The following is a 24,633-nucleotide window of genomic DNA, read 5'->3' as shown; positions in this document are numbered from 1 at the left end:
CAATCTAACATCCAACAGTTCCAACTTCCAATTCCAGGTGAGGAGCAAAGAGCAATGGAACACACCGGCGAATCGGCAACCCAACAATAATGGGCCTTGACTGACTGGGACCAAAAAAGTTGGCCCAGTAGGCCCTCTCCATATCCTCGTTAAATTAGACTAAAAGGCTTTGAAGTCCAAGCACGTGCGAGATTCTCCCCCTGTCTCCCTGTACAAAGTGAGTACCCCGGCTGCCCGCTGGGGCTGGGCTGGCTTGGTTCAGTACAAATAAAGTAGTGGAGAGGAGACTGCAGAGGATCCTCATTGAACATATCTATCTTTTCCATCCCAACATCAGCAGATCTATCCCTGACCTGAACTCCCGGCTTTTCAGTCTCTCTCTCTCTCTCTGGCTGTCCCCAGCAGTCTCTACTTCGACCTCAATAGTATTCGTTGATCGTTTGCCAGGGACCAAAAACACCAATAAGAATGGGAGAAGGGAGAGAAGGAGATTGGGAATGCGCGGGGTGCCGGAACAGAAACTACGCGTTCAGATCGTTCTGCAACAGATGTAAACAGCCTCGGCTTCTTGTCGACACCAAAACTCCTGCCGATTCTAAATGGCTCCCTCGCATTGGTGATTGGATCTGCACTGGTTAGATCTTGCTTTCTTTACTCTACCTCCACACGCCTCTTGGAGTCTCAGTAACTCTGTAGTATGTTGGATGGATCTTACTGGATTAACTAATTAATCGTACATAGTCTCACAAACATCGCTTTCTCGCCTTATTTGTTTCTTACTTCAATCGGTTTGGTCATCTCATGGATATTTTCTATTCCAATATCATTAGTTTTATTAATTCAGCGTTTTTGATATAATTTTGCGGTTGGAGCATATGCTGCTAATTTATTGATTGGAAGTTTTTGCATGGTAGGAGTTTCGCATAGGAATCACTGATCGAGGGTGTTACATGAACTGGCCTTTTCAAATAGGAGTTAGGGTTTATTGGAATTTCGTTAGTAGAATTTGTATGTAATGGGAGGTTCACCAGGGGTTTAGTGGTCTTACCCGACTAATCATTGGCTTATATGACGATTTATGAAGGATCCGGTAGTTGAAGTTTAGAGCATTTCCTCTATGTTTTGATGCATAAAGGATTCCTACCTGTTTCTTGATTATATTCTTAGAAACAACTATCGTTCAGCTGAGTGACACGCTTGATGCGTTGCTTCCAGCTTATGGCAGACCACTTGGTATTTGGTACCAACCGCAGAATGTTTTGTTGTAATTTCAAACATATAGGTGCCGTTAGGCACCACACAGGACAAATAAAGTGGGAATGGCCACCAGATACAATAAATACCAATTTTTACCTTTTCTCCAATGCCCCCATGCATAAACTGTACAACCAAATACGTTTTGTTTGATTGTTAAAGTCAAATCACCTATGTGGTGCTTAGGTGGAGTCAAAACGGGAATGCAACACCACGATACCAAACACCACCACAGTCAAGAAATCATGATTCTGGTCTTTTGGACTGTCAGCTGCACATTAAAACTGAACTAATCAAGAAATTATATATTTATTCTAATGTCTAATGGTGGTATTTCAATCTTTCATGGCATGATGTTTTACTTTGGCAAAAAATAGTGGGAAGATTATTGCATGCAAGATGAGCCTACTAAAGCTTTTTATTCTGAAGTGGGAAATATTGGGAAGATCCATAAAAAAACACAACATTACTGAGGGTGGAGTTTTATTGAACTCTTTTTTGGACAGGCCCAGAACTTATATAAAATGTGTAAACATGCAGAAAGCAGTAGCAGTTGACATGTCATTGCATGGAGAAGTATTCAACTATGGAAGGATATCTAAATACTAGAATTAATATGCATATGATTTTCTGTCTTATCTGGAAGGTACATGGATTCAATAAAACATTTTTTTTTTTGAAAACGAAGCATCCAATATTTTTTCTTGGTTCTGTTCCAATGGTCTTTTTAAGGATAAAGTCCATATAGATGTATTATCTAGAATCTTTTCTAGATAGCCTTTTCCATTTCAGCCATGTGAATGGACCATGTGGCGAATCTAGATTGTCAAATAGGTAAAGTCACATTGAATTGATGCAGCACCTTTTATTGGAGTTTGTAGAAGTAATACTAGCTCTTGAAGTTTCAACTTTTTTTCTTTTTAATTCAAAAAGGTCCTTTTAAGGATTCTGCAGCTTGAGGGTAATGTGGCATACTATATCCTGATATTCCTGACTCATCTTGATATTTTTTCTAGACAATTTTCCCTAGGAAGATAGTCCCTTATTTTAAATTGTAACCATTATTTACCTTATAACTCTTATTATAAATCTTCATTTCTTGAAGTTCAATTAACCATCTTCTAAATCATGTAAAAACTTTTCTCTTTTAGTTCTCTCATGTATGCATTGGGTTCTTTGAATAAATGTCAAGTGGGTCACTAAAAACCACTGGCATGGAAATGAGATATACATGTCAATATCTACTGAGTACCCTGGCATGATTGACCCAATAACAAAGTATCATGCTTTGAAGATTTTCCTCCTAATGTTGATATGCATCCCACTATCCAGTGAGTTTCCTTGCCCAGTTGACCCAGTTACAGAGGTGACAACCCATTCCCAATAGTCTTGTTGAGTAGGTGATGAAATTTTGTCTTTTGTTGAACACACATAAATTGTGTTTGTTATGGTCAACAAACTTGAAGATAATATTGTAGGACTAGGCTGTTATGCATTCTCGTTGCGAATGAATAAATCTGCAGATAATTACTGGCAAATCATGCGGCTACTTCTTGTCTTTAGTTTGACACTATCACTTGCATATATGATATTTGTTTTTTATCTCAAGATGAGATTAGGAACTTGCAATCAATTGGGTTGAGTGGTGCGTGTGTTTTGTATGTATCTTTTGTTTTGGGATGGGCTGGTTGGTGTGCGTATACTTGGCTTCTTGTCTTCTCGATGGCCGCACCGTTGGTTGGGTTGTATGGAATGGATCAATAGGTTGCAGTAACAACAATTATGCGTCAAGAGAAAAGTGCAAAAAGTGCGGGCAACCAAAGGAGGTAGCAGCAATGCCAGCAATTGCAATGCCTGGAGTTTCTCTCCCGACTTATGCACATTATTTTGCCAGGGCACAAGGAGGACTGAAGATGAATATGGGGATAACAAGCAACCCTTCTCTTCAGCAATCATTTCCATTGAATCCTAATTGGTCGCTTGGAGTGGCTGATAAATATGGAGTCCAGTCAACTTCTGGTTGGCCTTTAGGTGGGAGTAGTAGTGCTTCACTTCCATATACAAACAATACAAATCAGGTTCTTATGGTTCCAAAAGGATGGCGCAATGGAGACTGGATATGCTCCTGTGGTTTCCACAACTACTCTTCCCGTGCACAAGTAAGCCATTAAACATAATGATATCCTGTTCTTTAACATCCTTGCACTTGCTTAGTGAATTTCTTTAAGACCTTTGCTTTCCGTGCAAGATATATTTGAATGAGATTTGCTTTTATGTGCAGTGTAAAAAATGCAATGCTTCCTTACCATCAACTACACCTTCATCTGCAGAAAATGCAGCTGTAACAGATATGTTTCCGAGTAAGTATTATTTTTTTGTGATATGTTGTTTATATTAGGTTAGATAATTGTTTGATATGTCGTAATGCAATTTTTCTTTTGTTCTCTTTCATTCTGATAAAAAAATGAGGATAATTTGTATTACATATTGTCATGCATTCTTATCAGTAGGCAGTTTGTTTCTCAATTTCCAGAGAAGCATATTGATTGTGCACAAAATATTTGGACTCCTTTCTAAAAAGTTTCCATTAGTCGATTGCTATTTGATTTCTCTTGAAACAAAATCAGGTAGTGTTCATGCCATCGGGTGAGCTTCATTAGGTTGATGGTGGAACATCATTGATGTTCTTCAGAGACGCAGTTACTGATTCTCTAAAATAGAAGTTATTGCAGAGACATCCAATCTTTTGTTGTCTTCGTATAGTTTATGAGCATCATCAATAGGCTTCTTTATTTTTGATCTTTGTAGTTTTAACATGTTTATGTTTCCATTTGAATAAGCATATTCATTTATACTTTGGTAGAGAAGGTATGATAGGTCTACCATTTGTTCTACATATCTCATATTAAGAGCTTCTTTTAGTGTGTACAATTAAACTCATTAGGACTGTAGAAATTAGTTGTACTTTGAACCTTATGGGGAAGGAAATTACACTTTTTGTAATATGTCATGTTTGCAAAACTGATGTTTATTGTATTCTTTGTATGAAGCACTTGGAATGAAACGGTTGGCATCAGAGGAGTTTGTCAACGAGTGGGACAACAAGAGGCTAAATGCAGGGGATATGAAGAACAATCTTCTGGTACAATCATTTTAAACTGTATTTTTTTTGTCCTATTACATACAGACACTGACAGTTTTTCTACATTTTTTTTTCTGTTCTGAAAACACCAGATGCATGGACAGCAGCAACCATATCAGGGATTTGAGCAGATTGGAGGATCCAGTGGTGATCAGGCACCTGGGCTGTATACTCCTTATCCCAGTGGAAATTTTGCAACAGCACCAATCTTACAAGTACAAATGCAATTACCACAGATGGCAACGATGCCTACACTTCTGGGGAAAGGGTACTATAAGCTGAACAATGTTTTCCTTGATCAGTATTATACTAGTTGCTGTAGATATATTATGGTCTCTCAGAGTGGATCTGATTCAGATAAATTTATATTCATGCATAGAAAAAACTATGTATCTTCTTTCTATTGTTGTTTATGTATACAAATTTCATCATGTTGGTTCTGGGTCAAATCTTGCTGTTGAAAAGCAATGGTTTATGTGGTCAGTCTGGCTCAAATTATGAGACGGCTTGGGACTTATTGAAATGTGTCAACCAGCAGGAAAGAGAATAAATAGTAAATCAAGAAAAAATAGGAAGAAGAAATAGGGAAAATGCCAAGATTTAACGTGGTCCAACTCGATAGCCTACATCCATGGGAAGAGAGGGAAAAATATCCACTATGATAAGAAGAGATACATGGCTGATTTCTCTACAGACTCATAACAAAATATCCACTCTCACTCAACCCTAATTCCACACAACCAATGGCTTAAATATGCAAAAGACACAATTATATCAGAATTTCACTTATGCCCCTCTTCCTCTCATAAATACATACAAGTCCCCAAAATTTATCAACATTACAAATATACCCTTGTAACCTCCAACAAAATGTACCTTCTTGATCTTAGAGATTTATAAGTATTGATCAAAAAAGAAAAAAGATCTTAGGTGGCATTTGATAACACTTTTCAGGCCTCTGAAGTCTGGAAATGTTACTTTTCAGACGCCACTTGTGTTTGTATTTGAGTCTGAAAGGATGATCTGAAATGTATTTTCAGATATGAAATTCTAAGACCGCGGCCCAACACTTAATGCGCTTAGACGCATTTCAGACCTGGTGCAAAGTCCAAAGTGCCCATGATAATTTCGAAAAGACAAGGTATGCCCCTGTTTTAAACCCAAAATTATCTCATTCGAGTTCTTTCTCTTTGAACGACAAAGGGACTTGTCGCACTGCACTTTCAGTCCCAGGTTTTACAAAGTGGAAAAGCATCTGCTGCATCTGATTTTCTTGCCATTTTGCATTTCCAGTTCTTCAATCCGGTTTCACAATCTTCCTCGTTTTTGACGTTTTTCGTTCCTTCAGTTCCGATTTGAAATCTAGGGCACAAAACCAGTTGATTCAATCTTTGCAGCCATGAATATCTTCCGAATTGCAGGAGATAGACGCATTTGTTTAGTATCCTGGTGCTGCTTCTCAAAATTTATGCTACCAAATCGTGTTCAAGTGATCAAGTGATGCAAATTTCTCCATTTGGACTAGAGAATTTTTTTTTCCCAAAGCGAAATCCCTCAATGTTTTCTAGGGTTTTTGTTACATTGATTCAGGTGGTAGAGCTGAATTCTTCTTTTTCTCGAATCTTGTTGTTGCAATTAGGGGTTTCGCTTAAGACGTAGGAGTTGTACGTGCTGGTGTTCCTGGTTTGGTATTTGGTTCTCTTCACTAACTTCATGCTCAATCCAAGGTAAGAAGAACGAAAGTGACGGGAATCCAGAATCGATTTGATTTTACTGTTTGGTCTTTTCGATTTGGGTTTAATGTGTTGTATTTTGTTGTGTTGTCTCTCTTCGGGAAAAAGGATTGATGAACAATGGTGATGGGATTCCACAATTCTTTTAGGGCCTATTCGTTTCCTCTTAACTCTTATCTCTTAAGAGGAATCTTTTAACTTTAATAGAAAATTGGTTGTTCGTTTCCTCTTATCTCTTATTTCTTAAAGTGCAATCATACAACTTTTTGTTTTCCAATGATACCCCAAAAAAGACAAATAAAAACTCTCATATATGGGGTCAAAATGGATATTTGATAGTTTTCATAATTCAAAATTCAGAATTCAGAACAACATTCTCTGCATTCAGAGTTCAGAGGAAAGAAAAGTTCACCAATACCAATATACATCTTAATGTAATTATTACACTTTCATATGTCAGACTTCAGAGCAAACGAATAGGCCCTTAGTCTTGATTGTTGCTAATTATTGATTATTTCATTTTTTATTAATTATTTAATATGTTAATAGTTTTTAAGATATTCATTTGCTAATTGTTAAATATTATTTAATGGATCTGTGGAATTTATTTTATTTTTTAATAATTCATTTTTTATTTTTTAAATTTATATGTATTTTTAAATTTCAATATTATTTTGAAATTAATAATTTTGTTTTTTAAAATTGTTATTTGTATTAATTATTAATTATTTTACTTTTTCATTAATTATTAATGATTTTAATAATTTTTATGAATTCTTGATTATCTTAACTAGTAATTTTTTTTATTAATTTTTTATTGGTATTAATTATTATTATTTATTCATATTTTTCAATATTATTTTGAATTTGATAAATTTTTTTTATGAAATAGTGCAAATTGAACTCAAAGTTACCAAATTGTCTATTCTAGGGGTAAAGTAGTAAAATCAGGGAATTTTAGATGCCATAGGATTAATCCAACACAAACAACCTTAACTATTTAGAACCTCTAAAAAGTAGAAAAGCATTCATGCTGCTTTTCAGATTTCATACACAGATAATATCTTTGTAACTTTTTAGATTTCAGATTTATCAAATGCCACCTTAGAGATTTATCATGTTGCATAATTTCCTGGTCAATATCAATTCCTTTATGGCCACTGGTGTCTTGTCATGCATGACATTCTTGAAATCATAGGTCCATTTCCCATTTTATCCACATGAATCAAACATGAACTTTGTTGGCATGCAAACTCGGTAGAGAGAAAACGACCAAAAAAAATTAACTCAGGGAAGAGAGATGTGGAGAAGTGGAACTAAAGAATGAGTGTGTATCGCTAGCACACTAGAAAAAAAGTAATAATATGCATTTGTGATGTCTAGAAAAGGTAGCATACATTTAAATAACAAACTATAAAATAAGCAATAGTGGCCATTACATAGTTGTCAAGGCGAAGCCTAGGCGATAAGATGCTCAGGGAGGGTCACCTCGTTTAATTGCCAAGATATTTTTTAGATGGTGCTCTTGGACACTTCTATATTCTTAATTTTTTTGAGATTATAATAATAAAACAAACATTATTAAACTAAATTATTCAGTTTAAGTTAAATTACCCCTTCCATTTAAATGGAGGCTCAACCTCTCTATTTTTTGAAGATTCTTTTCTTTCTTCCATTTTTTCATGAATATATTGATTTTCTATGTTTAATATGAAGCTTATACATTTTTTTATCAAGACTATAGACAATTAATAGTGAAAGACAGTTGCTGGTTGCTATGGAATCTAGGAAATTACCCTAGGATTCATAGCTTTAATTAAAAAAAAAACATAGGAAATAATTAATAGTTTAAGATGGGCTTTATTCAAAAAAATCCCATCACCTAGCCTCGTCTTGACACCTTGAAAACTATGCCTCTAAGGTCAGCTGCTTTTGCTTTGACAATCAAGGAATACAAAGATAGCTTAACATGTGGAGCAATGAGTTCACATGGTCACAACACTTCTTTTGGCCTTTTTAGAGAGACCGGGCCTAATGGGCCATAGTGCTTGTTTTTTGTTAAGTAGTGTTCTCTTTATTTCTTATATTTGTTAATGGGCCTGTTAACTTCTTTTTAATTTCCTTTAAGTTATTGTTGAGCTAGCTGCCCACTTAAGGATAAACATGTAATTAATCTTGATTAGATCAAATTAATAAAATTTTGAGGACTAATTCATATCTTGGTATTAGAGTGGTCCTTCCTCCTTTTTATGTTTTTCTTTTCTTTTCCCATACGCCCTTCTATGAGAAGAGTGTATGGAGAAATAAGTTTCTGATTGATCAGAGAACTATTTTTGCCTAGTTGGTGGAGGGTTTGTAGAGTCAAAGCTGGCTATAGATTGCTAAGAAGTGAAGCTACTATTTTTTGCCCAAAACCTTAGCCAACTAGAGAGATTCTCAGTTACAGGTTAAAGAGAAGGTTTGGCGTGGTGCTCAAGGCTTGGGGGGTTCCTTTTGGTTTCCAGAAGAGGGTGGTTGAGGTTGGAAGAAGTTTGTAGAGCTCTGGTAGGAGTAGTTGCTTCTCGCTTTCTCCCAGGCAGTCGGGTATAGTGAAACCTAGATTTTGAGTCTTCAGGTATTAGACTAACCTCAGTTAGGTTCATAAAGACTGAACAACTTATTTTTTTATTTTTGTTTGATCAACGGAGCAATCTGGAAGTGAGATGAAGCAGATTCTAGTATCCGGGGTTGGTCCAACAACTTCCTTTTTGACTAGTGTGACTACAATTAAACTAGATGGAACAAATTACCTAGCCTGGGTACAGTCTATACGGATTTATGTTTGCAATAGAGGTAAACTGGGGTATCTCACAGGCAATAAGAAGAAACTTGAAGAGACTGATCCTACATACGAAAAATGGATGTAGGAGAACTACACAGTGATTGAATGGTTAGTCAACTCTATGCAGCCTCACATAAGTCAGCATTACCTTTGGATGACTTCAATCAAGGAGATTTGGGACAATGTTACAGAAACATATTCTTAGAAGTTAAATGTTGCAAGAGTCTCTAAGTTAAAGAATGATGTGAACAATCTGAGACAGGGGGAGAAGAGTATGGCAGTTTACTACTCCATGTTGAAGTCATTGTGATAGGAGATTGATGTTATGGAGACAGTTGTGTGGGAAAGCAATAGGTGCAGAGACATTCAGGAAACTGGTAGAAAGAAACTAATAGGAAGAGTATGGCAGTTTACTAAGCAAAATATTCTAGACAAGGATGAAGTCACCCTTGCTCAAGCATATTCTGTGGTGAGCAGTGAAGAAAGTAGGTGGCAAGTACATTTATAGGGACCACCTTCAGAGCATTTTGCACATGTTGGGATAAAGCCAAAAGGGCTGACTGAGAAGAAAGAAGTGATATGTAAATACCATAAGAAACCGAAACATACCAAGGATACTTGTTGGAAACTTCATCTAGAGCTTCTCCCAGACAAGTTTTGGCCCTTTCAGAATAAAAATAAGAACAATCTTAAGAAGAATGGTCAAATAGGGAAGCCTAAGAATGCAAATGTTGCTACAGTACCTGAAGGTGGAAATAGAGAAGTTGAAGAAAAATCTGAATCGTTTAGAGTATGGAAGATTGGAGGAAGGAAGCAGAATGTGACTACACAAATTGAAGTCTTGAATAGCAAAGAAGGGAGGAGCTACCTAACAAAAGAGGAAAGGGAACAAAGATGGAAATTGCGCAAACAACTAGAGGACTATCTTCTTCAGGAAGAAATAAGTTGGGGGCAAAAGTCAAGATGCAAATGGTTGAAATAGGGGGATAGGAATACCAAGTTTGTTCATGTTGTGGCAAGTGGAAGAAGGAGAAGAAACATTATTTCAAGTTTGGAGATTGAAGGAGCAACAATTTCCAATCAAAGAGAGATTGCAATGGCATTTGCGGATCATTTTAGGTCTATATTTAGAAGACCCCTAAATAATAAGGTGTGGCTTGAGGGATTGGAATGGCCAACACTGAATCTAGAAGATAGGGAGTGGTTGGAAAAGAAATTTGAATTGGAGGAGATAAAGGAGGCGGTATTCTCTATGGATAGATCAAAGGCATCGGGCCCAGATGGTTTTAAAATGGCTTTTTATTAAGATTGTTGGGAGATACTAAAAGAGGACCTAAGGCTGGTATTTGATGAATTCCATACTAGAGGAGTGATTAACCTTGGGCTAAACCTAACTTTCATTGCCTTGGTACCCAAGAAAAGTGATGCAAACCATCCGAAGGACTACAAGCTGATTAGCTTAGTTAACAACCTATATAAGATCATCACTAAGGTGTTGTCCATTAGAATTAGGAAGGTGCTCCTAGAAATCATAGCAAATAACCAAGGAGCTTTTGCGAAGGGGAGGTAGATAGCATATCAGATACTTATAGCAAATGAGAGTCTAGAAGACTTCAAGAAATCCAGGAAAAAAGGGGTGATTTGCAAATTGGACTTGGAAAAGGCTTGTTGAATTGGTTGATCAGTCTTTCCTGTTGGAGGTGATGATCAATTTTGGGTTTGGAGATAAATGGTGCAAATAGCTGATGGGCTGCATTAGGAATTGCCATTTACTCCATCTTGTTGAATGGGACAGTGGTGGACTATTTTCCAGCTTTGAGAGGGATTAGACAAGGAGATCCCCTCTCCCTTTTTTTGTTTACATTGGTCGCAGAAGTGTTGGGGAGACTAATCTCCAAAGCAGATTCTAGGGACTTAATAAGGGGATGGAGGGTTGGAAGAGAGAACATACCAATCACACACTTGCAATTTGCAGATTATTTTTTGTGAAGGAGGGGATCTCAATAGGATTAGAAACCTGAAGCTCACTATACAACTTTTTGAGCAAATGTCAAACCTTAAAGTGAATTTTGAGAAAAGTTGTATAGTTGGAGTTAATATGGGGGAAGGGGAGGTATGTGAGTGTGCAGACATTTCGGGGTGTGTAGTATCTAATTGGTCCTTAAACTACCTTGGTTTGCCATTGGGAGATAATCCTTAGAAAGATGAATTTTGGGTCCCGGTTGTGGAGAGGTTTGAAAAGAGACTTGTCAATTGGAAGAAAAACTATTTGTCCCTTGGAGGGAGAATCACTCTAATTAGGTCCACACTAGCTAACCTTCTTGTTTATTTTTTGTCAGTCTTTAAGATTCTGGTTAGGGTGGCTAATATGTTGGAAAAACTTATGAGAGATTTTCTCTAGGAGCTGGGGGAGGAGAAGGACCATAGGGTTAGGTGGGAGGTGGTGTATAGGAGTAAGGAGGGAGGTTTTGGAATTGGGAACATAAGGAATAGAAACTTAGCATTACTAGGGAAATGGCTATGAAGATTTTCATTGGAAAAAGAAAAACTTTGGGTTAAGATAGTGCCATAGTGGGAAGTATTCATGGGGTGGCAGACAATGGATGGGACTCTGGGATTCTAGCAAGGACTACAAGAGCATCTCCCTAGAAAGCTATTCAAGCTATTTTGCCCATATTCTCTCTGTGGATAAGGTATGATTTGCACTCAGGCAACCTAATTAAATTCTAGGAACATGTTTGGGTTGGGGATTCCCCTTTGAAAGATCAATTTCCAACTCTGTTTGCTACCTCTGCCCTTAAAAATGAACCTGCTTCCTCCTTCCTTGTACCTGGGTTTGCAAAGAGATATCAGGGGCATAGAGTTAGGCTGTATTTCAGCCTTATTATCCATCCTCGAAGGGATCTTCATAGAGCTAACAAAGGCAAACAATAGAATTTGGACCCTCACTCCTTCGGGTTCCTACACCTATGCATCTTTCTTTAAGGCCCTAATACAACCTTCTTCTGTTGGACTGTCCTTCCCTGTTAAAGAGGTGTGGTGTCAACCTATACCTCCGAAGGTTGGGAGTTTCTGTTAGGAAGCCTTTCTAGAAAGAGTTAATATAGGAGATTTACTTCAAAGAAAAAGACCCAATAGCTGTTTATCTCCTCATTGGTGTGTCCTCTGTAAATCTGATGGTGAGTTTGGATACCATTTACTAATTTCCTGTCAGTTTTCTAAAGCCATTTAGGAATGGTTTACTTCTTTGTTTGGGTACAGGTGGACTCCCCCTTTGAATGTGCAAAGCTTATTCACTTCCATGCCCAACTGCCCAACAAAAAGGGCCAAGATCATGTGGAGATGTGTTAGGGCTGCAGTATGTTGGACTGTTTGGGAGGAGAGAAATTCACGGATTTTTTAGATAAAGAGAGAAGCTTGGAAGTAATATTGGAGATTATTCACATTAGGGTGATACATTGGTTGAAAACTTTGGAATTGTTTGCAGATTTTTCAGTTGATGAGATGCTAAGGAATTGGAAGGAAATTGCATAATCGGCTTGAGCTAAGAAAGCATCAAGTCCTTGTTGGACCCCTCCACCTCGTGGCTTTATCAAACTGAACTTTGATGGCAGTAGTTTGGGCAATCCATGGACCTTCGGAATAGGGGGAGTGATAAGAGATGAGAAAGGGAATCTGTTAGCTATGTATTTTGGTCTAATTGGGGTGGGAGATTCCTCCAGGGCTGAGATATTAGGAGCTCTTGAAGGGGTACAAAGGGTCAAAGGCATGCATATTAATAAATTGATCATAGAAAGTGATTCTGAAATTGTAATGAACTGGTTAAAAGAGGACAACTTCAAGCTCTGGAACTATAGCAATGAAAAGAGGAAATTTAAGTGGCTGACTAAGGACATTGAAGTTAGTTGTACCTGGATAAAGAGAAGTGCAAACTCATTGGCAGATGGTTTAGCTAGGCAAGGGGTGAACATAAACTCTATTTTTTGGGCTGTTTTGTAATTGATTTACGGTTTGGGTGTACATTGATGTTTTAGGGAGTTAAGATTTTTTAGCTCCTTAGGTATTTAATTCTCCATCTTTAATATAATTCACTGTTATTGACCAAAAAAATAAAAAAAAGAAAAGAAATCTGCTATGGAGCAGTTGGGAGGCTAATTAATCATTTGGAGACCACTGTTGCAACATCCACCCCTTCAGGCAGCACTTCTTCATCCGCATTTGCCCACTCAGGTACTTGTGCTTCTGCAAATCATACTACTATTTTAGGTAATCATAAAATCCCTTGGGTTATTGATTCTAGTGCATCAGATCACATGACCAACATATCTAACATTTTTTGTTCATACGAGCTCCTCTGTAGTAGAGAGAAGATATCCCTTGCTGATGGATCCCTTGCCCCTATCTCTAGCAAAGGAGATACGAAAGCCTCTGACACCCTTGTTTTATCCTTTATTCTTCATGTCCTTAAGCTTAATACCAACCTCTTGTCTGATCTATTAGTAGCTTGACTAAATCCATGAACTGCAACATAACTTTCTTTCTTACTCATTGTGTTTTCTGGGATCTAAAATCTCAGAGGATGATTGGGAGTAGCCATGAGGCAAATGGAATATACTTGCTGAATTCACCTTATAGAAGTGTTGGACCACCTGATGGATTAGCTTTGGAGTGTTTTATCAAAGTCGATTGATAGAGTCATGTTATGTCATTTGCATTTGGTAATTTACCTTTTTCTTCTTTAAGTCATTTGTTTCCCAACATGTTTAAGGGAATACCTTTGTTGAGTTTTCATTGCGAGTCATGTGAACTTCCAAAATATTGTAGTCATGTGTTTTTGGCTAATCCATTAGAAGTCTTGGACCACCTAATGGATTAGCTTTGGAGTGTTTTATCAAAGTCAATTGATAGAGTCATGTTATGTCATTTGTGTTTGGTCATTTACCTTTTTCTTCTTTAAGTCATTTGTTTCCCGACATGTTTAAGGGAATACCTTTGTTGAGTCTTCATTGTGAGTCATGTGAACTTGCAAAATATTGTAAACATGTTTAAGTGGTTTTTGAAAAAGTGCTTATTGTGTTTTTGGCTTGTCTTGGCCCACCACGTAATTTTCAAAATACCTATACTACCCGCATTTGAAAGAAGTGTTTTTTCACAGACCACTGATAAGTGCTTATTAGGCTTATTCTATAAGCATTTATTTATCCAATAGAACTCCCAAATAGGGGCTTAAAACCAAATCACCTTGTGTGTGCATGGCTAGGTGATTTGGTTCGATTAGTTCATATGGTTACAATACTTTTTTGCAACTGTCCAATAAAACATAAAGATTCTAGCAAGTGTATGCTTGTTGTTTCTACCCTAGGTGTGATACATGAACTACCCGCTATCATATGATAAAGAGTAGACTATGTCTAGGATCCACTACCTCACTAGGAATATCAAGAAATATGAGGATAGCCTAACATGTGGGGTGTTGAGTTCACATATTCATAACACCACTTGTGGCCTCTAAAAAAACCCACCCAGTGAGTGCATGTCTGGGTGATAAGATTTTCATGAGTTCACATAGAACAATTTTTTGCAATCATCCAATAAAACACAAAGATGTTGCTATCAATCAAATGAAAAACCAAATGGCCTAATGAAGGTATGCGTGCGTTGCTATACCAAATGATACAAGAACAACCCACTATCATATAAATTAAAGACTACTTCAAGGATATACTACCTAACTATGACAATCAGATAATACCAAGGTAGGTTAACATGTAGACTGATACCTAGGTGATATGGCACTCATGGAGGGTCGCCTCACTTAATTGCCAAGATATTTTTTACATGGTACTCTTGGATGCTTTTACGTTCTTAACTTTTTGAAATTATAATAAAATAAAACATAGATTATTAAATTGAACTATTCGGTTTGAGTTAAAATATTAATTTTTTTATTATCTTTCTTATTTGTTAGGGTTCATGTTGTCGGCCCGGGTATAGGATCTCGTCACGGGTCGGTCCACGGGGAAAACCTCCTGTTTTCCCTTGTTCCTTCCTGCTCTTGATGAACCTATCTTGGCGCCTCTGGTGATTTGTCCAAGAGATCACCAACTCTCCTAACTCACTTCTTAAACTGAATATTCGATATCCTCATTCAATAATGGGGTCTCCTTAAATAGGAGATTACAAGAGTCCTAATCAAAGGGAGTCTCCTTGCTGAATAGGGAGACTTCCAGTTTTATCTTGTTAAGGATAAGATAAGCTAATCCTAATCTGATAAGCTACTAACAAGATAAGATAAGAGCAATAGAATAAGATAAGAACAGGCAAGATGATCTAATCTAATCTAGATAAGGCTGCTGTTGCCGAACTGGGTAGGATGAGAATCATTGAATCATTGGTGCTGCTGGCGGTGGGTCAGGTGCCTGTTGCTGCCGGTGGCGATGGTACGTCTTCCCGAGGAATGCGTCCATAACATTACTCCCCTCCTGGACTACGAGCTTGTCCTCAAGCTCGAACTCTGGATATGTGGCGTGGAACTCTGCCAATGGGAGCCATGTGGCTTCGGCCGATGGTAAATTACACCATTCTACCAAGACTTCAACAGCAACACCAACAAAGAGCTTAGCTGACTGATGGGGAAGCTCAGTACCAGTATCATCAGGAAACAAGTTGCATAAGATGTTGTTCTGAGGTCCTTCTTGAGAGCCATCAATCCCAACACATACAACATTCAACTTCAATAAGTATTCAAACCTCAGAGTAACCAGTTTTGCAGGCTTGGGATTTGAAACCTCATCATCATGTATATGAAGGATGATTTTAAGAGGATGAGATCGATAGATTCCTGATTGGTCAAGGTTCTCTTTTCCAATAACTTTCATTGGCCGCTTTCTCCTTCTTTGGCCCTCCTCTTCCTCATCAGGCGCATCATCCTCCAACTTATTCATTTCTGTATTTGTAGAAACACCATTGTCCTTAATTGCTTGTTGGTGGGAAAGGCTTGAGCATCCTTCATGCTTCCTATAATTTCCAATTCAATACTCTCCCCAAATGCCTCCTTCTGAGCTAGCAATTGTGAGTAAATCACATAGAGTGGAGGTGGCAGTAATTCTGCTAAATTATGCTGCTTTAATTTCTTTGTATGCAGAACCCCTAGTTGGTGTTGGACAGGCCAGGATGCTTTCTTTAGAGATTTCGGGAAACTTGAAAGGAACTTCTTTCGGTGTGCAATGGTCTCCATAAGGCTTCTCTTGTGTTGCTCTAGTTTCTCACAAAGTTTGCAGAGTTCTTTTCGCCGGAAAAGCTCAAAATTAAGCCGCCTTAGCATCAGGTCATGTGCACTATCTTTTGATAGTACAGATCCTTTAATATCTTGAGGGGCTGAACTGAAAAACTCTTCTTCAGGCACAAGTTCAATATCCGGATACTTTTGACTTGAAATCTTTGCGCACCTTTATGGCTTTCACAAATTGAATTTTCTCATACATCAAATTGTGGAGCTGCAATGTAGTGAAATCTACTGGTGCCTTAGCACGTTCTGTTTCTGCTTTAACACGATCCTCTTCTAGCAATATAGAACGATTTACCTTATCCCGGTCATCTGTCCGTTGATTTCGAAAAAACTGCTCCCAGTGATACAGCCAGCCTAAGGGGTCTCCGTTGCTGTTGCACGACGGGGATTCCAGCCTGCTGTACTTGGGGATGACTGCGGCTACCGGGGCGACGACCTGCTGTTCGCCGGACGACTCCGTCAAGTCTGGTCGGCGGCTGTTTGTGGTTACAGCCCCTTCTGGATTCCTCTCCTTGTTAGAGAAATACGATTCCAGCAAGCGTCGCAGCTTCCGGACATCGTCTTTGACCTCACGAACCTCCATGCTAGTTTCTGCGAGCCTATGCTCCAGTTCGTAGACCCTGGATGATAGCGGCTCCAGATCTCCCATGACGGTAGGCTCTGATACCAAGTTGTTGTGGGCCCGGGTATAGGATCTCATCACGGGTCGGTCCACGGGGAAAACCTCCTGTTTTCCCTTGTTCCTTCCTGCTCTTGATGAACCTATCTTGGCGCCTCTGGTGATTTGTCCAAGAGATCACCAACTCTCCTAACTCACTTAAACTGAATATTCGATATCCTCATTCAATAATGGGGTCTCCTTAAATAGGAGATTACAAGAGTCCTCATCAAAGGGAGTCTCCTTGCTGAATAGGGAGACTTCCAGTTTTATCTTGTTAAGGATAAGATAAGCTAATCCTAATCTGATAAGGTACTAACAAGATAGGATAAGAGCAATAGAATAAGATAAGAACAATAAGATAAGAACAGGCAAGATGATCTAATCTAATCTAGATAAGGCTGCTGTTGCCGAACTGGGTATGATGAGAATCATTGAATCACTGCTGCTGCTGGCGGTGGGTCAGGTGCTTGTTGCTGCCGGTGGCGACGGTACGTCTTCTCGAGGAATGCATCCATAACAGTTCAATACTTCAATCAAGATGTATACTGTCTTGAACCCTTGAAGACTTCAAAATTTTGTCCAATCAACACATATTGATTTTCTTCTTTCATCCTTTATTTTCTTTTCTTCTTTTTCCAGGACAAAAATAGAGGTTCAGCCCCACTATTTTCTGAAATTTATTTCCATTCATGAATATGTTGATTTTCTATGTTTTAAATGAAGTATATATATATATAATGAAGATTATATAGTGAAAGATGGTTGCTGCTTGCTATAGAACTTAGGGAATTACCCTAGGATTTATGGTTTGTATTCAAAAAAGTTCCATCACCTAGGTGACATGGTACCCCCCCTATTGCCCAGCCTTGCCTCTGCACCTTGAAAGTTATGGGCCCTTACTTCTCTACCATCATCTTAAACCATTTTAATTATGTTTACATAAGGAAGAAACTATCAGCGATAAATTCCAACTTCTAAGACCTACAAAAATTGTTAAAAGGGAAAAAGAAAAATCAAAGAAATCCCTAAAATGATGTCCAGAAATAAAATCTGGATATTCTTGAACAGATAATAGAACTTATAAATTCAAACATGAATAACAAAGCTGGGAACTTCTTTCATTAAATAAGCAAGATGAATCAGAAAAAAGTTGCACATTTAAGAGTTTCTGTTAATATAAACAGGTGCATTATGTGTAGGGAGGAGGAGAACACCATTGACCTCCTAAAACATAACATTGCTGTAAACACATAGGATATCCTTTTCTCTTTGTTTAGAAAGGGGATGTTTAGTGTAGGATACACTAATAAACTTTTGAAACATGGTCAAGGATTTGGAGTAGGTCAGAAGGTAGTAGAATTTGTGCTGCATTTTATCCTCAACTTTACCTGGACATGGCATACTCAAGGATTTGGCAGGTATTGTCATTTTTTCATGGCACCAAGTGGGATATTTCTTTGTAAAATTGTGCTTAATTGACAATTCCACCATCTCTCTTTGTTATTGGGGAAGAATCCACATGAATCAGATTTTTTTGAGGAATGTATCGAGAAAATGCACACCTTTGCACATGCTGTGCTGAAACCAGCACTTGGTATTGTCATGCAATGGTTGAAAAGCATGTCAAGTCAGAATAGAAAAAAAAAACCTCTTATGTTATTAATATGCATTAGTTATTTTTTATATAATGGCTTCTCTTATTATTATTATGTATATCCTTAATCTATTTCATCTTATAAATATGTTTTTGGAACCTTTAGCCTCTATATCAAAAAATAAATTGTGTTTCACTCCATCTGTCCATCATCTCTCTCTATTTCTACATTTTCCTTAGATTGCCCTTCAGTTTCCATTTTATGCAAGGCATTGAATTTCTATTTTGTGCTTAAAAGTCCATTTGGGGGTGGGCACTATCCCTTTTTGGGTGTAGTTGGAATCCTCCATCAAATTTGCAAAGCCTTTTTTCCCCTTCTCTCTTCAGGTGCCAAAGGAAAAGGGGAAGGACTATGTGGAGATGTTTGAGGGCTGCAGTTTGTTGGGCCCTATGGGAGGAAAGGAATTCCAAAATCTTTTCTGAAGTAGAAAAAGCAATGAAGAATTGAGAGAATTGATCCATATAAGGGCAGTACATTGGCTGAAATCATTAGAGCTGTTTACAGACTTTACAATGGATGATTTGTTGAGGAAGTTGGGTGAGATTGCTAACTGCACCTATACCAAAGCAATCTTGGATGTGTCTTGGACTCCCCCACCAGCTGGCTTCTTAAAACTAAACTTTGATGGGAGTAGTCGGGGGAATCTTGGACAATCGGGGATTGGAGGTGTGTTTAGGGATGAGAATGGGTTTGTCTCGCCATGTTCTCTAGCCCAATTGGAGTGGGTGACTCATCATTGAAGGGGATTCAGAGGTTGTGGTAGGGTGGCTAAGTAAAGAAAACAGCAGATTATGGATGTACAGTAACGAGATGAGGAAGTTTAGGTGGCTGGTTCAAGAGATGGAAGTTAAGAATAGCTGGGTGAAAAGATCAACCAACTCTTTTGCGGATGGATTAGCTAAGCAAGGAGTCGAGAGGGAGTCAATGTTTTGGGCACAAGTGAACTTTTTTCCTTTTTGTTCTTAGGAGTGTTAAACTCCTTATGGAAGATAAGAAAGTTTATCTTCCTCTCTGTTATTACTTTTATGATTAAGTAATGAAATGTTGTTATTCATCAAAAAAAAAAATGAAATGTAGCCTTTGCAGCGTTGTAATACATGATCTTATATTTCTACTGCAACTTGTAATGCTTAGAAAATTTGCATTCTGTGTAGTTTTATGGTACACATTTGTATTTCTGTTTGGTTATAGTCTTATGTCTTTAAGTTTTTAATTATTTTTGAGAGATTCCAATAGTCATTATTCAAAAACCATCTAATACTCTCTTTTTGTTTTGCATTTTTCTAGTTTAAATTATTTATATATTTTTGCATAGCCATGTCATGTTGTCAGAGCTTTTAGAGTCGAACACTCCAGACACCTCTTGACACTTTCTTGGCACCTGTGCCGTGGTAACACCAGTTATTCATTTCACCATCTGTTGGGTAATATGGAAGGGCAAAAAACCATATTTTTTAAAGGGAAGAAGCATCTAATTAGAGGATCATGTGCAAATATCAGATTGATTATTTATTTTTTGATCAATAACACTTTCATTAAATCATCAATAAAGAATTTACAAGAGGGAAACAAACACACTTATCTTCCAAGAGCCACAAAGAGCCTCATGAAAGGAAAAAAGAAAAGAGGACACTAAAGTTACAGCTTAGCCCAAAACAGTGAATCCCTTTCTGCCCCTTGTTTAGCTAAACCGTCAGCTAGGGAATTAGCCGATCTTTTAACCCAACATGTCTTAACTTCCATCTCCCGCACCAGCCACTTGAATTTCCTCCTCTCATTATTGTACTTCCATAAACCATTTTGATCTTTAGTCAGCCACCCTATCACCACCTTTGAATCCCCTTCATTTATGAGTTTCTTGATGTTCAACTCCTTAGCTTTCTAGACTCCTTCCATAACTACAAAGATCTCAGCTCTAAGGGAGTCACCCACTCCAATTGGGCCTGAGAACATGGCAGAGATGACCCCATTTTCGTCCTTAAAAACACCCTTAATCCCCGATTGTCCCGGATTTCCCCTACTACACCCATCAAAGTTTAATTTCAAGAATCCACCAGGTGGGGGAGTCCAAACCACATTCATTTCTGACTTGGTCTGTGTGCAATTTGCAATTTCACCCCACTTCCTCAACATGTCATCCACAGTGTAACCTGTGAATAGTTCCAAAGATTTCAGCCACTGTACCGCCCTAATATGTATGATAGCCCTCAGATCTGCTACTCCTCTTTGGGTTTCTGAGAATATCCTGGAGTTTCTTTCTTCCCACAGTGTCCAACATACTACAGCCCTTAGTCCTCTCCACATTATCCTTCCCCTTTTTATCTGCCACCTGAAGAAGGAAGGGGAGAAAAGGTCCTGTAAATCTAATGGGGGATTCCAGCTACATCCAAATAAGAAGTAAGCCCAATCCCAAATTGACCTCGCAAAGTGGCAAGACACCAGTAGGTGAAAACCAGTCTCCCCATCCGCTTTGCACACACCATTGAGGTGACAAGCAAGTATTGGGTCTATTTTTTTGGAGTAGATCACTAGTGTTGATTCTTTCCAGATAAGCTTCCCAACAAAAACTACCAACCCTAGGAGGCATTGCTCTGCACCAAACCTCACCAACAGGGAAAGGAGGGAAGGTAGGACTGGTGGACTGACTTAAAGACTTTGAAGAACGAAGCACGAGAGAATATGCCACTGGGGGTAGGTGTCCAAATTCTAGAATCCGCCCTAGTGGGGTCTAAGACAACGTTATCAAAAAGAGCAATAAGGCTCGAAATACTATCGAGGTCTGAGTCCCTCAAATCCCTTCTTAGACCCAAGTTCCACCCAATCCCAGAAGTGGAAGAGGACAGGGTGGTGAAAGACGAGATCGGCTCATTTTTCAAATCAGATTGTTTATTCTTGACTACATTTTGTGGTCTATGGAGTTTGAAGATTCGAAAGGGGTATATCCTATGGTTGTGGTTTTTGGGATGTAGCGGAATTTGTGGATAACATTGTATGCAGTTAAATGCTTAGAGATGGGCTGCTTGATTCCCATCACTGTGACTTGTCTCCTGATAAAGAGTACTGGAGGCTGCATATAGATATTATGCTTTTAACAAAAGCAAATTAGATTTTACATGTTAGAACAGTATTGCTGAAATATAGGATTATTTTACTGAATTTGTTGGGAATTAAAGATAAATGGATAATTTACATACTACATGCTTCAATAATTAATGTTTGGAACTTATGTCTGTCTGACTCTCTCCCCTGCTTGGCAGTGCAAAGCAATGGCGTGATGGAGATTGGATGTGCACAAATTGCAATAATCATAATTTTGCTTCTAGATCACAATGTAATAGGTATGTATCTTAGTTTCTACACATAGTTTACTGAAAATTTTTGGTCATTTAGTGATTTAAGAATCTAGGCCATTTCAAACCGTGGACCATGGCTTTATGAAGAGATTTTGCAGCATCACTTATTGCACTCTCTTCTCTGGAATCATATTGACAAGCCACAACTGAGCATTATTGCTTTTACATCCTTTGGAGCATCCTCCAGAAGCAATGACACTGGCATATGAACGGATGCCGTCACTTCTGCAGGAAAATTTGGTCAATTACTGCCCTTCCCACAACATATTCCTTAGTCATCTCTTTTATTCAACCTCTGATTGCATCTCTTTTTATTTCATATAATGGTCCTTAACCTTATTTTATTTATCTTAACCCTTTAATTTCATTTCTTTCTTTTTTTATTATGATTTTCATTATTCAATTCTTTTTTTTTGTAAGATAACAAAGAAAAAGGATTTCATTAAAAAAAGCACAAAAGGAAGGTGATAAGATATCGACAAAACTAAAACACCTCTAACAAAAGTTACAACTCATCCGATCCCTACAACAACCTCAAATGAGTAACAGAAACACCAACTACCTAACACACTTAGACATACAAAAGATTGGAAGGTTCATGAGACCCCTTACATAAACCTCCATTCCTCTATTAATCCTCCCCTTCAAACACTTCCTCTTGTCCATCATCATCCTCATTCCAGCTCTCTCCGCCTTCCCCTATTACGAACTGTATTCATCCTTTCCTCCTTTTTCAAACTCCTCAAAAGCTTTTCTAGCAAAAGCCTCCCCACGCCCCGCCCCCCCCCCCCCAAAAAAAAAAAAAAAAAAAAAAAAAGAAAACCCTAGCCCCTTGCCAACCTCTACAGCTCTGTTAACTATTTCCCCAAGGGTCACACTTACTTGCCTCCCCATCTTTCCTTCTGGGTGAGCGTCCTGGACTTCCACAAAAGTTTTAGATTCCTCCTTGTACTTTTCTAAAGAAAAGACCACTGACTGAGTCTCTGGCTCGGTGTGGGTTTGAGACTCCCCACCAATTGTCTCTGCCATCTGAACTCTTGGCTTCACTCCCCTTCTCTTGACAACTCTTTTGTACTTATTTGTAGGACCTTCCATCCAATTCTTACTATCTAATTCTGTGCTATGCCCTAACCCTCATCAATCTTGATAACCCGAGATTTATGTCAACAATTAATAGCTAAAGTTCCTCTTCCTTTTGTTTGCTTTCATTCTTTCCCAGATTATTCTCTTCTTCCTTGGCTACTATACTAGCATTTATCTCTTCTACTGTTGAACTATATAACACATATTCCTGGTTTCTGCTGAGCTGCAAAAATGTTTGTGCCATATAGCCTGTGCGTTAAAAATGGGAACAGATGAACTATTTTTATCCTAGTCTTTGATGCATGACCAGTGTCTAGGCTTTGAACCATAACCTTTTTACAATGTAACCTTTTTACAATTGTATATGCAATCTTTCATGTGTCAGATGCACCAATTTTTTTTCTTTGAACCATAACCTTTTTACAATGTATCACATCAGAATGTCAAGTATTACCTAAATATTATACATAAGTTTTTCCCTCCATGTACATCAGCTTATTTGAAGTACCTTATTTATATAGAACACTAAGTGTACTAAAGGTTGAAACATATCTTGTAAAATATAGACATGCATCGGTGTTCCGAAGTATTCTCTGTGCCAGACACATCTTCATGTATGTGCTACATAGGTAAAAAGCAAAGACCTCAAAAAATGTCATTGAATTCTATCCAAAAAAAAATTCCTGAAATGCTTGCAACAACTGGATAATTGAAACAGTTCAGGAGGGAAGACAACACTCTTGGATATGAATTTTCTTAAAGTTGAGACCAAAGTACAGTTTAGTATAATCTTAGGGAAATAGGAAAAAAAAAATCCATTGACCTGAGATGAAGATAATTCTTTTCCAACTTAAGCACCATAGAAAACTACAGCCTGAAACTTAAGGGATCCGTACGTTCACACTAGAAGAATTTGAATTACTTTTGGACCTTCTAAAAAGTAATGTTCTGTTGTATAGCGGTAAATTGGCTTGTCGATTTTCTGTGGACTGTGGTGGCATCAGCAGCTACAAAAAAGAATTAGAATTAGTTCATAATCTAAAATAGTTTAAAAGTCAGCAGGGATCTGTTTGGATTGATTTGTCTTCTAGCTTACATTTCAAGCTCGAGGCATAAGGTTTTTCTCTAGGATCTAGTGGGTGGAGCATATCTGCTTATTGTGGCATAATAATTGAAAGTTTGTTATCCTTTTTGCTATTCTCAGGTGTAAAATTCAAAGAGATGCACTTAGTCAGCCTGTAAATGCATAGGTGGCAATTGTTTGGAGGGTTTGGTGTTGTAACTTTTACTGGTTTGTCTTGAGGTTTATTTTGGATATCAAGTTGCAATAGAAAGGTGAAGCTTCTTGTAATTGCAGTTATTTTTAACTCTTTTTTTTTGTTTCCTCCCAAGGTATTAAAAATCGGTTTGTCATAAACAATGCTACTTTAAGAGTGGTCTATCGATAAATTTTATAGCTGTCAGATGAGCAGTACTGAATTCTTTCTGTTGATATCTTGTTTTGAAAATTATATCCTCTGCAATTGGTGAATCACCTCAGGTTTGCATTTAGAAACTGTTGCTTCCTTAATGGGTACGACCCACCCTTTTGACATAGCAAGCAATTTCAAGTCTAGATGGAGCACATGAGAAAGCATCATAAA

General features: G+C 37.9%; 1 protein-coding gene and 1 pseudogene across 3 annotated transcripts; one reads left to right on the top strand and one right to left on the bottom strand.

Moving 5' to 3' along the window:
- Nucleotides 1-243: 243 nt before the first annotated feature.
- On the top strand, nucleotides 244-24,453 carry LOC104588005 (zinc finger (Ran-binding) family protein). Of its 3 annotated transcripts, none has more exons than XM_088889975.1 (7): nucleotides 244-634; nucleotides 3,149-3,413; nucleotides 3,536-3,614; nucleotides 4,305-4,396; nucleotides 4,489-4,664; nucleotides 21,812-21,892; nucleotides 24,195-24,453. In XM_088889975.1, exons 2-7 carry the CDS (start codon nucleotides 3,168-3,170, stop codon nucleotides 24,238-24,240), a joined length of 720 nt encoding a protein of 239 aa, XP_088746101.1. In that variant the 5' UTR covers nucleotides 244-634; nucleotides 3,149-3,167; the 3' UTR covers nucleotides 24,241-24,453. The 3 variants fall into 3 exon arrangements, with proteins under 3 accessions (XP_088746101.1, XP_010244096.1, XP_088746100.1); XM_010245794.3 differs by having other exon boundaries at nucleotides 3,019-3,413; XM_088889974.1 differs by lacking the exons at nucleotides 21,812-21,892; nucleotides 24,195-24,453 and adding an exon at nucleotides 5,437-5,485 and having other exon boundaries at nucleotides 3,019-3,413.
- Nucleotides 6,728-21,805, bottom strand: LOC148791047 (THO complex subunit 5A pseudogene; annotated as a pseudogene).
- Nucleotides 24,454-24,633: the final 180 nt, after the last annotated feature.

Source organism: Nelumbo nucifera, chromosome 6, assembly GCF_055504915.1.
Source record: "Nelumbo nucifera cultivar China Antique chromosome 6, China Antique-T2T, whole genome shotgun sequence".
Taxonomy (NCBI): Eukaryota; Viridiplantae; Streptophyta; class Magnoliopsida; order Proteales; family Nelumbonaceae; genus Nelumbo; species Nelumbo nucifera.
Note: the sequence above shows the minus strand (reverse complement) of the source record. Positions and strands in the feature narration are given on the sequence as shown.

What these genes read in the sequence shown, in the direction of transcription:
- LOC104588005 (XM_010245794.3), top strand. Translation starts at nt 469, where the DNA reads ATGGGAGAAGGGAGAGAAGGAGATTGGGAATGCGCGGGGTGCCGGAAC. An exon ending in TGGTGATTGGATCTGCACTG is followed by an intron (nt 635 to 3,018) that starts GTTAGATCTTGC and finishes ATGGATCAATAG; the next exon opens with GTTGCAGTAACAACAATTAT. An exon ending in TGTAACAGATATGTTTCCGA is followed by an intron (nt 3,615 to 4,304) that starts GTAAGTATTATT and finishes CTTTGTATGAAG; the next exon opens with CACTTGGAATGAAACGGTTG.